Raw genomic sequence first — 16,875 nt, 5'->3', positions numbered from 1 at the left:
GGCTTGGAACTGAATGTCATTTTGAGACTGAGAATAACACACTCAGCTGCCTTTTCGTCCCACCTGGTTCCAGGATGCTGACACACTCTGCTTCAGCTCAGCCCGGCTGCCACATCCTTAATCTTCCACTATAAAACTAAATTGCAGGCAAACTCTGACCTCCCTTCTTATAAAGCTAGTCGCTCAGCAGCAAGACTTGATTAAGAATAAGCAGCATTCTAATCAGATTAATCAGGATGGTGCAGACAAATATGGTCACTTAGGCATGCAATGCTCAACAAGCCAGCGGATTTTTAATTTCTCTCCGTCTTTCCCTTTCTCTCAGGTGAACTGTAACGGCTTCACAATTGAAGATGAAGAACTTTCACACTTGGGATCAGCGATATTCCCCGAGTAAGTGTTTTAGATGCAGTATCTCCTCCAGGGGGGGAAACACACACACACAATTTCTAAGATCTATCAATTAGTTTCCAACAACAACAACAAAATCCCCCAATGCTGTAAGTTATTTGCAAAGCTGAGCAAGGCATCCCTTTCTCAGCTCTTGGAGTCCTGCACACGGCTCCCTTCCTCTTCGTGTTCAACATCTGTGCCTGTCTTATGAACCAGGTCCTCACCGTATACCAGGTCTGAGTGGTCCAGGATCTCAAAGGGCCAATACTCGGGCCAATACGGTAGTTGCCTTGAAACTGTTGAGATTTTAAGGTGCTTTGCTGTGGCTATGCTGTAAGCAGCTGTTTCCTAGGACTTCACTTGTGGAGGTGAATTCTATAAGCTGATAAGACATTTTGTTGTCTTTGAGATTCCTTCATGAACTCGCAAACTTTGCCCTGATCGTACAGTTGTAATAATAAACTTCATAAAGAGACTTTTGAGCTGCTTTGCACATAACATTAAATCAAATACAGGCTTGCTGCAAATGCACAGGTTTCCAGAAAGGCGTTTGCGGCTGCTGAGCTACTGCTCTGGTCCTGCTGCTGTTGCACTGCTGTGAGCTAAATCATGGTTTGCCTTAGTGAGCCATCCAAACCCAAGCTCACGGTTTGTTTCACTCCAAGCAAACCATAGGCTTTAACCAAGGTTTGTCTGGAGGAGATGAGCCTCCACAATGTTAAGCCAAACTATGGCTTGCTTTCCATGAGTGTAATAGCAGGAGGACTATGGGGAGGACTGCAGGTGCGATCCATTCCCCAGGAGCCCTCACACTTGCACATCTGCGCTGAGCCATGGTTTGGCTTGGTGTTATGTGCAAACCAGCCCATTCAACACAGGTAATGGTTGCAAGTCCTGCAGTATACAGTGCTCTTCCTTGTGGTCTTCAATATTGCTGCTCATGGAACAAATGGGTGCCCTTTTGTTTTTGTCAGTGTGGCGCTCATGAACCACAGTTGTTGCCCCAACGTGATTGTCACCTACAAAGGGACCGTGGCTGAAGTCAGAGCTGTGCAGGAGATAGAAGCTGGCGATGAGGTAACTGTGCAGTGAATGCATGCTTTCAAGGGATGGGGAGGGACTGGTTTGTAAAACACAGGGCCTGCCGTGCACCTGCGGTGTGTCTTTCCATCTCTGTGGTAAACTCATCCTCCACACCCCGTTTGAGGATTCTCCCCTTCATTTCCGAATCCAGTTATGACGATGTGGTCTTTAAACTCTGGGAGCCAGCACCTCCCCCTCTCGAAATGGTGGCTTCTTTCTCTGACAGAAACCACACCTGGTATTTAAAGGAGGTCTCCTCTCCAAAATGGCAGCCCCCTCATGAGTTCTCCCTCACTTCTCCCCACAAGTATTAGCCAGACTTAACCCGTGTTTCTTAAGCATGTTGTTTAACCATGTCATCCTCCTCTCTCTGAGGAATGGGGATTGGATGTAAAATAGGATGGTGCAAAAGGTTAACACGGGCCTGCTGTTTTTCAGCAACAGAATCATGGGTATTTCCCCCCCCCCCTTGAACTCAGGTTTGAAGAGATCACTTAAATAGGCCAAGGGTAGCTTCAGATACTGCTTGCAACATGTCAGGCCGGCCTGTTTCATAACCTAGCCCACTCCACTAATCCACCACACAACTACCACTCCCTTCCCCACAGATCCATGCTCACCTGACGTTCCCACGAGGGGCGAGGACATCGTTTACTTTTGCTGCATTCCAGAAATCCCAGTTGTGGGGTTATTCAGGAAAATATTTACGTGTTCCCTTTGAATGTCTTATACTTATTCATTTATGTAAAATAAAGACGATTAAACGGAATAACAGCAGTGCCAACAGAAAGAGTGTGTGTTAACAAGTTGGTAGAATATTCCTAATCAAGGGAGTATTGAACTCCTGGAAAAGGTTCTCTGTCATTCAATTAGCGCAGAAGCGCAACAGATTTATCCTCTGTGGTGTGGCCTGTGCCTCCACCTTCTGGCTCAATGTGGGTACTGCATGGGAAACCTGTCAAGATTTCTGTGTGTCTGCGTGTGTGTTTAGATTGGCTTCCATATTTTCTGCCTGGAGAAAAGCAATTGAGATGCACTCACTGTAGGATAAAAACAAGCAACTGCAAACTAAAATCAACTTGCCCTGGGCATGTTGAGAGAAGGTGAAGGACACACATGCACACAAACAAGAGCAGGCTCGATGGAAAACCATGCGTTGGCGCTGGAGCAGATATGTGTTTAGTTTTCCTTGTAGCCTTTTAATTGTATTATATTTTGGGTGAGAAATTTTAAGATCAGCATTTGAAACTTTCTCTCTTATTTTATAACCGGAAGAAAATTATTTGAGTTTGCATGTATTTGTGTATTTGGAGTTCTGTTTTCTGCTTCTGCTTTTGCTTCTTCTTCTGGGCAGATAAGATACTTTGCTAGCCAAAGCAAACTGAGTGGCTGTTTACTTTTTTGCATCCACAAAGAGGCTTAGAATAAATGTGTCTCTGCCTATATGCCCTTCTGTGTTCAGACTTGCAGCAAAATTCAAAATCCAACAAAAACAAATCTCAAGATTCCGGCCATGATATAGAACCCTGAGGTCATCTAGTCCAACCCCCTGCAGTGCAGGAATCTCAACTAAAGCATCCATGGCAGATGGCCAGCCAACCTCTGCTTAAAGTACACCACCTTCCAAAGGAGTCTATTCTCCATCTATTAACAAGAGTATTGGTGGTATCGAACAAAACTGATCTGCTGACGCACAAAATTTTGGTTGTGCAGTGGAACTTCCCCTTCCCTCCCCTCCTTTTGGGAGATGGTGGGTCCGGCTCCCCACAAGGTCTGAGGGACGGTGGACTGGCCCCATCCTGAAAAAGTTTGCTGACCCCTGGCTTGGAACCTTCTCCAGGGAATCTGATAACATCAGGTTCCCAACTGCAGGAAGGCCTCTGAGCTGGATGCAGTTAGGCTCCCTCTTCAGAATAAATGTAGAAATGGAGCAAGCATGGATAGGGATGTTGTGTGTGCACCTTCCCACTTTAAGCTGACACATGTTCAGCCATTAAAACCTTCAGATTCTATCAGTAGTAAACAAACTGAACTTGGGCTGTATTTTCCTGGGACTTAGCCCTGAAACCTGGCGCATTGTGCAAATGCAGCAAGTTTCTGGCCACTCACTGCAACTAGTATGTAGATCAGTGTATGTTTATGTATAACCTGTAGCATTTTAATATCTATCTGTTGTAATATCTGCTGTTATTATATTACCCGTCTGTCTTTTCCAGATTTTTACCAGTTACATTGACCTGCTATATCCCACAGAAGATAGGAATGATCGATTAAGAGATTCCTATTTCTTCACTTGCGATTGCAGAGAGTGCATTACTAAAAAAAAGGTGATTGTATTTAATAGAGTGCACACGCTTTATTTATTATTAAGATTTATAGCTCGACTTTATAGCAAAGGCAAAGCATTTTTTTTGGTTTGGGTTCTTTACCTCATCATCATTTATTACCATCTAATATCTATATTGTGCCTGTAATATGAGGCCTTAAAGCAGATCTGTGACATGGCGTACCTCCTGCTTCCAATTCCCATTGGTGCAGCTGTGTCTGGCTTATTCAAAGTCAACCATTTAGACTGCGGGAGTAGTGGGCTCCACATTAGTTACTCCCGTTGGGCTCCAGCTCCAGCCATCTCTGACTACTGACCATGTTCCCTGGGGCTGGTGGAAAGAGGAACCCAAGAACTATCATGTTGGTCACTCTTTGTCAGAGCTGGTTCAGCTGCACATCAGCGCAGAGACTCAGAGGTGAGCAGCAGAGTTGATTCTCTATTCAGGGAAACAGAATACAGACAGAGAAACCTACGGTCAAGACTGGCCCCCAGTAAATCAGTTGTCTGAATTGACAATCTGGGCCTCCCATTTCTCCCTAAGTCTCCCCTCTGTCTGGCTGTTTTCCCAGCAGACTTAAACTCCCCCTGTGCTCTTTGCTCTGCTACATTCAAGGCCCTCCATGCCCTTGGAGACGAGGGAGGAGGAGGGATGAATATAGTAGGACTGCTGCAATCTATTGCAGCCTCACCCCCTACCTCCTCCCTAGCTGCCTGTCCTATGTCTGCAGTGCTTTCCGTCTCCTCTTCCTCTCTCTCACTGAAGCCTGTTGCTTGTTCTATGAGTATAGGGCAGTATACAAATTTAATGCATAAGCATCAACATCCAACCCTTCTGGCCTTCCCCCTTCATCCTCTGACCTGTTTTCAGTGTCGTCGTCCCCCCCAGGCTTCGAGCCTTCCTCTTCTGAGGCTTCCCGAGGGAGTTCTCCAACTGAAGCCTCCCACCACTCCTCATCGTCCAGCCAGTCGCTGACACCCTTGCAGTAGGGCTGTGGCTGAGCGCAGTCTTACCCCCTGTTCCCCCCATAAAGCTTTGCCACAATCTCTCCCTCTCTCCAGAGAGCAGATGCAGCATTTGGGATGATCAAGACATTAACCTGAGAAATTTGGGGAAAGGGTGTGTGTGTTAAGGGAACATCTCCCAGAAATCAGCTTGCTGGGGGAGGGGGAATAGCCACCATGCTAGCTCCCCAGAAGGTGGGTCACTGGGAGGGATGTTGCCGCTGTGCAAATGCACCAACGGAGCCAATCTGGTGTTCCTGCTGGTGCATTCGTACTGCACCAACCTCTCCCCCACCTTGGCCTCCCCATACAAGCAGCAGCAACCCACCCACCAGGAATTCAGCGCAGTGGCTCCACCCACTTCTGGCAGGCAGCATTTGAGTCTCACGCCATCCAGGGTCCAAAGCAGCCCCTTTAGTATGTGGCATCTTCAGGCAGTGCTTGGAAAGGTTCCAGCTTAAAGCCCTAGGGTGTCGTTGGATAGGGAATACTGACTCTGTATAATGGAGCTTCCTATCACCCTAACAGTGTGTGGAAGACATGGGTAGGCAACAGGGTGCCCTCCAAATGCGGCTGGACTCAAACTCTCATCATCCTTGACCAACGTGGCCATGCTGGCTGGTGGGAGTTAGAGCCCACCAACACCAGAGAGCCATCCATTGGCTGTCCCTGGAGATAATCAGTCAGGGACCCATGCAGATGCTACAGCGCTACCCTCATGTCCTCTGTGAGAAACTCTGGTTAAATTTTATCATGGTTTTAAGTTCTCTTCTTTTAACATATCCCTATAATCTCTCTCTCTTTCTCTCTCTCTCGCTGTGTGTGTTTTGCACAGCTATTGTTGGTTTCTGTGTGGATCTGCTTTTTGTCTCGGAGCTGGGGGAGGCCTTGTAACTCTCTCGCAACTCTTCCCTCAGGACAAAGATAAACTGGAAATCCGCAAGCTGAATGAGCCTCCATCAGCAGAAGCCGTGCGAGATATGATCAAATATGCCAGAAATGTGATTGAGGAATTCAGGAGGGCCAAACACTACAAATATATCCTTTGGTGTTCTCTTTCTCACTCGCTCTCTTTCTTATCTGTGCTCTCTGTTTAAGCTGAACTTTAGATTCAATTGAGCAGCCTCATTTTGTTGAGGCATGTCCAAAAATGCAATTCCCCAGCGTCAGGCTGCTGTATTCCTCTCTCATCTCCCCCCACCGCTTGCTTTGTTTCTCGACCCCAGAGTTTCTTTTCCAGCAAGTAGGTTTGGTTTCCCTTAGAGCTGAACTTGGCTGCAGTAAAGCAAGGTAGAAAGTGATTTGCAATTGCTCCAGAGTGTAATTTTTTTGACCAACAATGCAAGAAAGGGAGCGTGCAAAGCTCTTTAGTCTAATAGAGTAGGTGCGTGCGAGACCCTCCACTGATTTAAGATTTCTTTGGGGTTATTTTACATAATTGTGGGGTGATTCCAGGTGGGTAATGCAATCCTAGCCCAGCCCAAGGATGGTCAAAACAACAGAGTCACTGCCACAAATGGAGCCCTGTTGCTTCCTACTAACAGGGTCGACAGTGTAGAGGGGTTTCCTCTCTAGTAGCTGGACTGGTACAGGATCCAACAAATTTCAGGGTCCTATCCTGGCAGTGGGACACGGGTGGCGCTGAGGGTTAAACCACAGAGCCATGGACTTGCCGATCAGAAGGTCAGCGGTTCAAATCCCTGCAACGGAGTGAGCTCCTGTTGCTTGGTCCCTGCTCCTGCCAACCTAGCAGTTTGAAAGCACCTCAAAGTGCAAGTAGATAAATAGGTACCGCTCTGGCGGGAAGGTAAATGGTGTTTCCATGTGTTGCTCTGGTTCGCCAGAAGCTGCTTAGTCATGCTGGCCACATGACCCAGAAGCTGTACGCTGGCTCCGTCGGCCAGTAAAGCGAGATGAGCGCCGCTACCCCAGAGTCAGCCATGACTGGACCTAATGGTCAGGGGTCCCTTTACCTTTACCTTTATCCTGGCAGTAGCTTTGTGCTGGAGGTCGGGCCTCCAGTGCAGTGGAGCCCCCTCATTGGAAGTCTGTGGGTCTGGGCCTGGAAATAGGTCCATGTTTCATTCTCACTCCCAAGCTCCATATCTGATGCTTCAGAGGGGCGTGCAACCCAGTGCAAAGCAAGCTGAATACTGCCACCCAACAGTGTCTCTATCTCAATGGGCTTACATTTCCTCTTGTTTGCCTGCATTGTCTTATCACTGATCCCAGACAGGGGCTCGGAACCTTCCTGGGAGCTGATGAAAATGCCAGAGAGAGACTAAGACTGATAATATTTCCCCCCAATTCCATTGACAGTCTTAGCCAGCAGTTTCATGTAGATTTTACAACATCATGTGGGAGAAGATGGAATTATGTGCTCTTTGAAATGCCTGGGTATAAGAGTCCACCACCTGACCGTTGAGCTATCCGAGCTCACGACCTCCACCCAAGATACCTAATAATAATGTCCAGATGCAGTTTGCCTCTGAATGTCATCTGCTAGGAACAAATACTTGCAGGGCTGTCATGGCAAAGATGGGGCAGGCTTATCTTCTGATGCTCCTGGAGAGCAGTGGGAATGGCAAGGAAACAAGTTTTTTAAGCTAAACCTCAGGAGAAAAGTCTATGCAACAGAGGAACAAACTGCCTCCAGATACCCTGGGCTTCCTTTGTCTAATCAGAGGCCCAGGAATGTCTTTCTTGCATCCTGCATTGCACTTCTGGAGTGGAGCAGGAACTTGGACCACACGAGCTCTTAAGTCCCTTCCAACTTGTGTGTTTCTGCAACGGAGCAGGGCTATACGTTTCTGTATGGAACGCTTGTGATTTTGCTTAAGAAGACTTGGCTTTTAAGGAACAGGTGTTCCGCTGTGTAGCCCTGGAGTCATAACTGGGCATTCGTTCCCCGCTTACTTTCTGCGCTCCTTAACTTTTGGCTTACCCCCAAGTGAACTGCTCGAGGTTTGCGAGCTTAGCTTGGACAAGATGGGCGCTGTGTTTGTCGAAAGCAATGTTTACATGCTGCACATGATGTACCAGGCTATGGGAGTCTGTCTGTACATGCAAGACTGGGAGGGTGCTTTGCGCTACGGGCAGAAGATTATCAAACCATACAGGTAGCGTTCCTGAATTTTTCTGTGTAATTTGTATGAAGTGTCTCTAAAGAAACACACCCACCCAAACACACCTTCACCTTCCAATTCAATGAACTGATCTCATTAATGACTGTTTCTGTGTAAGCCAAGCCTAGCAGGTAGAAGCAAAACAAGATAATTATGTGCTTGTTATCCCAAGAAATCAACTCCTGAATTATTTACATATTTCGGAAGTGGGGCTGTCAGCTGATTGAAGAATACCTAGTTGATTGTGTGAGGTTTAATGTTATTTAAATCTCCATATGAATGAAATGGTAGCTTTGAAGGAAGAAGGAAAGCATTTTGTTGTAACTGAATGGGAGAAGGAACATACAAGTATGTGTTGCAACGGGCATAATCTTGGAGCTACTCCTTCCTGTGTGATGGAAAGTGGGAAATCCCCTTAGAATTTTTCTAGAACAGTCCTTGCCAGGTGCAATTTTTATATGAAACACGGTTAGCACTTTTAAAAAGTAGGTTGTCTGGTGATTCAGGAGAATCATCCTAGTAGATAAAATGTCTCCCCCCGGAAGGTTAGATTTGATCTACCGAGATAAATCACTCAGTGGAGGAGGGGTTAAATCTGCATGACAATTTTTATTTAAATACATATATTTGAACATATTTTATCCAAAATATATGCATATTGGTACTTGTTTTCTGCTGGAAAAGTGGAAACTTTGGAGAAGTGCAAAAACTGCACATTTGTCTAGGAATTGTAAGTGGCTCAGAAACTACAATTAATCCAGAATGGGGCTTCTAGATTAGTGACTTGGAGCAGCTGCCGGGACCATATAACACCAGTCCTAAAAGATCAACATTGGCTCCCAGTTCGTTTCTGAGCACAAATCCAACTGTTGGTGTTGACCTTCAAAGCCCTAAATGGCTAAACCAAGAAATCTTTAATAAAAAATACTTTTAAAAAAAGCCCTAAATGGCTTCGTCCCTGTATACCTGAAGCAGCATCTCCACCCCCATCATTCAGCCTGGACACTGCGATCCAGCGCCGAGGGCCTTCTGGCAGTTCCTTCCTTGCGAGAAGTGAAGTTACAGGGAAACAACCAGAGGGCCTTCTCGGTAGTGGCACCTGCCCTCCCATCAGATATCAAGGAGATCAATAATTATGACTTTTTGTAGACATTTGAAGGCAGCCCTGTATTGGGAAGCTGCTAATGTTTGAGGTTCTGTTGTGTTCTTTTATATTCTGTTGGAAGCATCGCCCTGCAGCCCATGCAGAGAGGAGCACAACCAGCAGCATGTTAAGCCCAGAGACTGTGGAATCGCGTGACACACCCTACCGTTGTGTGTGAGCCAGTCGCAAGGCTGCTCAACGAATTATCTCGGGGCATAATTTTCTCTCCAGCTGTGGAGTGTAAATGAACATCTCCCTTTGAATCAGATGCCAGTATGAAGTCATAGATCAGCTGGTGGGGAGCGGTGACTGGGAAAACACAATGGCACATTCTTCCCCCGGAGCCCGAATCAGATTTATCACCCTGGTGATTTGCCTAGGTTTTGGGGGGGTTTTGGTGGGGGGACTTGGAGACTGATCTTCTAAGCTGGTTTAGGCTGGCTGCGCAACCAGTGGCATGCTGACATTGCAGCTGTGAGATTGCTCTTGAGTTGCCCCTCTGCTCACCTGATCTCTGGTCTAAGTGTGTAGTTTGCCCTGCAAAAGTATGAGCCTCATTTGACCAAAGTCCATTTCGTAAGACGATCACAAATTGACCATGTGTGTATATGTTGGCAACAGCCGGAATGCGTTAGCAAAAAGAAAGAAAAGTGGAGCGCACCAATAATTCCTTCCATTGAAGAATAAGAGAGCAAAGTATATGCCTGTGGGGTTATGTCTGAATAAACTAATCCCGTGAGATCAGAGTGGAAAGGCGAAGGGAACACTTTGATAGAATGGAATAGTGGCAGAATAGAGCACATGCAGCTATGACACAGTTCCTTGATTTATTAAAAGTAAATGGATAAATGTTATTTTTACAAAGTATTTTATTCTTTGTGCAATTTGTTTTATGTTTGTCCTGTACAATTCATTTGGTGAAATTGTTATGCATGTTTAAAAAGAAAATGGTAAATCAACCATTATCAATAATTGCATAAAAGGAAGGGCAAGATGTGTGTCTTGGCCTGCCGAGCTGTTGCAAACAAACTTTGTAGAACTGAGGTTTCAAGTTCTGGTGAAAGCAGATGTTGTTCCTGTTTTTCTTTTTTTGCAGTAAACATTATCCTTTATATTCCCTCAATGTGGCCTCCATGTGGCTGAAACTGGGGAGACTTTACATGGGCCTGGAAAACAGACCTGCTGGCGTTAAGGCTCTCAAGAAGGTATCCTCACCCCACCCCCCAGCCCCTTAGATGCCCTTATGACATGCATATAAATGTTTCGCTTGGGTAGAAATTCTGAACTGCCTTTGCATTGCTATAGTACTTAATTTTCCAGCCACCTTCTACATCTTCCTGAATTGGCAAAGTGAAAGTCCTCCTCCCATTCCAAAATGATTATTTTAGAACTCAAATCTACGGATAGTACTTTTGCTCCTACCTTTGATGCCCCAAATCTCCTTCAATTAAGGTGGCAGCAACCAGCAGTTCAATTTAATTGGTACACACGGTTTTCCCAACAGGATCCGTCACTGAAAAGTCACTCTCAGCTTCTGTGGTTTTGTGTACAATCAAGAGCTGTTCAGAAACTGAATGTTCTTGGCTCTGATGGAAGCTGGCATATGGCACAAAGCAGATTGCATTTCAGTAGCTGTCTTGAATGTTAGTGCATATGGTAGTCAAAATATTTTTTCCCCTGTAGCTGGAAAACCTTGTTAGGTGGGGTGGGGGTGCACGCAGTGTATTGATTGGTTGTGGAGGGTTTTGGTTTGGCCTCCCCTTCCTCCCCTTCACCTTGCAAGGACTTTGCTGTGGAGCCCTCTCTATACTGACAGACATGTGAGCATTAGTTGGTAGGGCATCCCTAAGGCAGTGGTTTAAAAACTTCTTGAATTCACGGCTCCCTTGACCAGCTACATTCTTTCCGTGGCACCCCTGTGGGGATCAGGAGCCTAGGTCTGTCACCCCTTGCCTGCAGAGCTGGCAGCCTCTCACCCTTTTTTGAACACCCTTGTGGAGTGTTCCCTCAGCCTCCTCTCCTCTCCCCTCTCCTTGGAAGTGCTCTGGACAGCTGTTGCCACCACCCTTGGTCTCTGAGCTGCCCCTCCCCAAAGAGAGATGCCTCCTCACACTGCCCCACAGGGGCCTGGGACTTGTCTGTCCATTCCCAACAGCAAGGGCTGGCAGGCTGGCTGGCTGGGCTCCCTTGCCCGCTTGCTTGCTTGCTTTCTCCGAGGCTGCCTCAGCTTCTGGCAACCAGTACCCCCTGACCAGACCCAGAGGAACCTGAGGAGCTTGTAGCCAGGGATGCCGCAACAAACAGCTGTGCAAGCCTTTGGGAGGCAGAGACGCAAGAGGAGGGAGGGAAGGAAAGAGGGACAGAGGCCAGTTTTGCCCACAACACCCCTGACCATCATTCAAGGCAGCCCAGGGTGCCACGGCACACTGGTTGAAAACCACTGCCCTAAAGCAAAGATGGAAAAAACAGCTGGATTTTGTACATCGACCTAGAAATGGTGTTGTTGAGCTTCACCAGTGAATCCTAGGCTCGCTGTGCACAGCTTCCTTAATTTTTTAGTTACATTAATTCAATAAGGAAGGGACGGCTAAAACACGCTTCTGCTGCACAGGTGTGCACCATCAAAAGGAGGATTCAGGTGGACCTTTTAAAAATAGCATGTAAAGTATTATTTTACAGTGCAATCCTGTACATATCTATGTATAAGTAAATCCCCTTAAGTTCATTAGAACTTGCTCTAGGTAAGTGGGTACAGGCAACGACCAATTTGCACGCGGGTTCTGTTCTTGATCCCCGTGCACGTTGACGGAGCATGCATAAGCCTGCTCCATCCCATTATACCTCACTCCACCCCCTTTTCCAGCCACTTCTGGGTTGCCATGATGCATGCGGTCGCAGTTGCATGTCGGTTGGTCGTTGCCTGCATAGGGTTGCAGCCTTGGCTACAAACTTTATTTTGGAGTTGAAGACCAAAGTAGTGCAACACAGGCTTGAAATGCAGATCCCAAGAAGTCGCCTCAGTGCCAGTGGTTCCAGGCAACTTGGCAACTAAGCTTCAGCTTCTGTCTGCAGCATCTGAATGTTGTGGCTGTTGCGTCATGAACTCGGGGGGAAATTGGTTACAGGAGGACCAGCAAAGGGCGATGCCGGAGGAGATACATGGAGGGTTGTGGTCATCCCAGTTAATGGCTAAAGCATCACACTCTCCCATTGACCATCCAGACTCCATCTTGCTTTCGAGTACAAGCAGGCCCAAATTCTGCTCGAAGCAGCTCTGTTTGAGAGTCATCTTCTGGTTAAGTTTAGAACAGAAAGGCAGATACAATGTCGTTTAACTTTTTGCTTGTCTGTGCCTTTCAAAAGAGTTTGGAGATCTCTTAGGATCAAAAGGTGCTGTGTATATAATAAGGTTTGATTCTTTACAATCAAATGGGCTGTTTTCAGTTGGGTACATTTAAGGGGACAAAAACCAGTCAGAGGTTTCTGACTCTTTGGAATCCCTGACGAGAACATTTCATAAACCAAGGCTGTCTGAATCAATTGTATTTTTTCTCTCCCTCTTTCGCAGGCAATTGCCATCATGGAGATAGCACATGGGAAAGATCATCCATACGTTATAGAGATCAAAAAGGAATTAGAGGCCCACTGAGTCTTTGAATCTATGCAATCCTTCAACCTTTCTTTAAAAGCCTTGCTATGGAAACTTCAGGAGTGCTTTGAAAATTGACATGGGATGAAAGCTTTTCTGTAAAATAATTGGAATGACAAACATGTGGTGCACCCGGGCCTTACCTCTTGCATTCTCTGAGGTTGATGTGAAATATCTTGAGCCTTAATGAATTAATTTTGAATGCTTTTCCCCCACTAAGGAAATGCCACGGTTTCATACAGCTAATGCCTTTGATTGATCATGTGCAGAGATGACCAATTCTTTTCTCTACAGATTTTAATGTACTATGTATCTTAGCCATGCAAAGCAATTAATTAAAATGGGACAGCCTTGCTTGAGCCTGCTTGATTGCTTTCCTTCTTATTGTGACATGAACTTTGTCATTCAAAAAATGCATTGCAGGCATATTCGTTGTAGCTGCAACGTTTGTTGTAGCTGTAACATTTGCACTCCAAAATTTAGTTACAAACTTAGCTCTTGCATATATTGACTCCAGTTATTCATTTCTAACACTGTGTGTCCACGCTTAGGATAACAATGTCAACATGGATAATGGAAACATACTGTTCCCTGCAAATTGTGTATGGATGTATTAGCACACGTTTCTGGGGTCTTACGTATCTTCAGAAATAAGGAGAGATGTAGGGTTGACTTTACTATTGTTCTTTGGTAAGAACTGGATGCAGTATCACCCAAGAAACTGGTTCCAGTCAATTGCCGTATTTTTTGCTCTATAAGACTCACTTTATCCCTCCTAAAAAGAAAGGGGAAATGTGTGTGTGTGTTATGGAGCAAATGCAGGCTGTGCAGCTATCCCAGAAGCCAGAACAGCAAGAGGGATTGCTGCTTTCACCGTGCAGCGATCCCTCTTGCTGTTCTGGCTTCTGAGATTCAGAATATTTTTTTTCTTGTTTTCCTCCTCCAAAAACTAGGTGCGTCTTGTCGTCTGGTGCGTCTTATAGAGCGAAAAATACGGTAGCTTTGCAGCCCAATCTTAGCAGCTCCAAAACAGTAAGTGGAAGATTCCAAAGGGCAGGACTAGAACCAAAGAGTGGAAAATACAGGGAAGCCAATTTCAGCTAAACATTAGGAGAAACTTCTTAAGAACATAAAGAGTCCTGTTCCATCAGGTCAGTGGTCCATCTAGTCTAGCACCCTTTTCTCATAGTGGCCAACCAGATGCCTTTGCAAAGCATGCAAGTAGAACCTGACCTCAACAGCATTCTCTACTTAGAAGCATTTCTGCCTCGGGCAGTGGAGGTAATGAAAAGAGGTAATGCTCAGCAGTAGAGCAGATGATGATGATGATTATATTATTATTATTATTATTATTATTATTATTATTATTATTATTATTATTATTTTGCTGGAGATATTTATGCAGAGGCTGACAAAGCCGTCTGTCATGGATGCTGTCATTTCATCCTCCATTGTTGATCCTGCACTGAGTAGGAGCTTGGATGAGATAAAATTCAAAGCTCCCTTCCACCTCTGTGATTCTCCATGTGTGTGGGAATTTTCTTTTTCCAGTGTTGCATATTAATGTCTTCTAGGTTGAGAGTTTCATAAAAGTTCCCTCCATTTAAAACCTGAAGCCTTCTGTACTTGGCGATGTTTTCAGAGCAGTCATTGTAAGTGGAACTTACCTGAAAGGATGTGCTTCTATGGAATCTGGATAAACTATAAATGAATGAATGAATGCCAGCAGCATAAATTCTCAGTGAAATCCTATGCACGTCTACCTCGAAGTAAGTCCCACTCCTTTCAGTGAGGCTTATGCCCAGGTGCATGTGCTCAGGATTTCAGCTTTGTGGTTTATGTCTTGGATACACATGGCCATGTGTAATGGCTTTGGATAGGCATGTGGCTCTGTATTTCCCCCTCCTCCCTTAAGAAGGCATTCCTCTTCTGCGGAAAGCAAGCATTATGATGATGTGCATCAAGATACACCTTAAGGTGCACATGTTTGTCCAGGGCCCTCCACTGAGCAGCTGAAGCTCCACATACAGGTTGTGTGTGGAACAGGTCTGTGTGGAAGTTAAATGGTTAGATCTGCCCTATTTGTGCTCATGAGTAGCAGCATTTAGTGCACAGAGGCAGTACAGACCAACTGCATGCCGTGGACAGAAGTACTGCCTCGGCTTTCCCTCCCCTCTGAAGGTACTGCCATAAACTCTCACACTTCAAAATATAAGGACGAACAGTTGGAAGCTAACACTTAACAAGTCCATAGAATGCCCTGAAGCACATGTTTTACAGGAAATGAAATTAGTCAATGAAACATAATTTCCAAGCAGATGGGCCATGTCTTGATACTTTCAGATAGCAGAGTTTTAATCAAATGCTTGCTATGGCTGGGATGCAGCAGTTGATGAAAATCTTTCTGTGAATTGCATTGCTGCTAGCGGATGGGACAGTGTTACCAAACTCCAAACAAAGGGTGCTAACAGTGCAATTCTAAAATGGAAGGCAATTGGAACTAAATCGAGTAGTGGCTGTACCTTAGGCACACATGCAAAGGAAAAACAATAAGATCATCTATTTACTTGCTACCCTTTGCTATCTCATCACGTCAAGATGTCTGCTAGATAAGAGAGTGTAGAATTGCTATCAGGGATCAATATGCACACTGCTGGATGGCACAGTTAGAGACGGGTGTCTTTTTATTTTGGACTCTGTTTACAAGCCTTGGGATGCTCCTGGGATGCTTTGAGACAAGTCACTACTACCATTGTGTGTGAACTGGGAAATAGCATGTGAGCGAAGGACTTTGTGTGCAGGTCACACAAAATGAAGTTGCAAAGGCACTTTTTAAGTTTTTTTAATATTCTAGTAAGATCAGCTTAGCAGCCGTAGTCTCTTCCACCACCCATCCTCTGAACATACATCCTACAAACATACAAGCATCACTTACCTCCCAGCATGCAAATTTATTGTGCAAAATTCACTGCACTCATTTGTCATCCTGCAAGCACTGTGGCATTGCAGTGTAACCTGGGTAATATTGCCCTAATACAGGGGTCAGCAAACTTTTTCAGCAGGGGGCCGGTCCACTGTCCCTCAGATCTTGTGGGGGCCGGACTATATTTTGAAAAAACAAATAATGAATGAATTCCTATGCCCCACAAATAACCCAGAGATGCATTTTAAATAAAAGGACACATTCTACTCATGTAAAAACATGCTGATTCCCAGACCATCCACGGGCCGGACTGAGAAGGTGATTGGGCCAGATCCGGCCCCCAGGCCTTAGTTTGCCTACCCATGGCCTAATCCATCAAGAATGTTGGGAGATACATGGTCTTGCTTTGCACCAAAGTATCAGACCAGGCATTTAAATTGACATCATTCCCCATCACTGAGAAAATGCTTTAATACATTCCTTCTTTCACAGGTGCATGGCAACCCTCCCATTTTTTGCAGTCATATATTATGCTGGGTGGTAGACATGGGCACAGTCCTACTCTATGATGAGGGAAGTTACAATGTTCAATAAATGTATCCCATCCGTTGTCTTCAAATCAATAAGGTGACCACTAGAGTTTTGAGGGCAGAAAGTTTTATTGCATAATATGAAGGCTAAGCATAGTCTCTTACAAAACAAAAACTTGAGGCAAAACTTTCTTTCGCTGCAAAAGGCAGGTATTTACACAAAGGTAGTGTAAGGAGTAAAAAAAATATTGCAATTATTAATGCTAAAGAAAACTTTATAAAAACAGGAAGGAAAAGGAAAAAAGTGCAAAAATACTGTCAAAAGTCAATCGGTTCCATACGAAACAAAACCGACAAGCAAAAGCTTATGTTCTGATATGAATATACATTAGGGTACAAAATAGCATGCATGCATAGATTTCTTTTATTTAAAAACAGACTTTCAATAGTACAAAAAGGTGTCTGGCAGTCATACCGGATTAATGGAGATAAAAATAGTTGAACTCAATTGTTTACAAAATTTATACATACAGAAGAACGTAAGTCTTTCTCATAATGGCTCTGGACTCAACAAAGTAAATCCCTGGTGATACACAAAAATACTGCAGTAAAACCAGACTAACAACAATCCAGTGATGTAAAATTGATTTAGCCTGTTAGTCTGTAAAACACAAGTCAGATATGATTATACAGGTGC

At 45.0% G+C, this 16,875-nt stretch overlaps 1 protein-coding gene across 1 annotated transcript in view; it reads left to right on the top strand.

Moving 5' to 3' along the window:
* The window catches only part of SMYD2 (SET and MYND domain containing 2), a 34,569-nt gene extending 21,485 nt beyond the window's left edge, over positions 1-13,084 (top strand). Inside the window, exons 6-12 of the mRNA XM_053383194.1 lie at positions 326-393; positions 1,368-1,470; positions 3,693-3,803; positions 5,725-5,845; positions 7,752-7,926; positions 10,173-10,281; positions 12,645-13,084. Of these exons, the coding sequence (XP_053239169.1) occupies positions 326-393; positions 1,368-1,470; positions 3,693-3,803; positions 5,725-5,845; positions 7,752-7,926; positions 10,173-10,281; positions 12,645-12,725 (768 nt within the window). The 3' untranslated portion in view covers positions 12,726-13,084. The remainder of the gene's footprint in view (positions 1-325; positions 394-1,367; positions 1,471-3,692; positions 3,804-5,724; positions 5,846-7,751; positions 7,927-10,172; positions 10,282-12,644) is intronic.
* Positions 13,085-16,875: the final 3,791 nt, after the last annotated feature.

This window comes from Podarcis raffonei, chromosome 3, assembly GCF_027172205.1.
Source record: "Podarcis raffonei isolate rPodRaf1 chromosome 3, rPodRaf1.pri, whole genome shotgun sequence".
Classification (NCBI taxonomy): Eukaryota; Metazoa; Chordata; class Lepidosauria; order Squamata; family Lacertidae; genus Podarcis; species Podarcis raffonei.
This window is presented reverse-complemented; position numbering and strand designations above follow the sequence as displayed.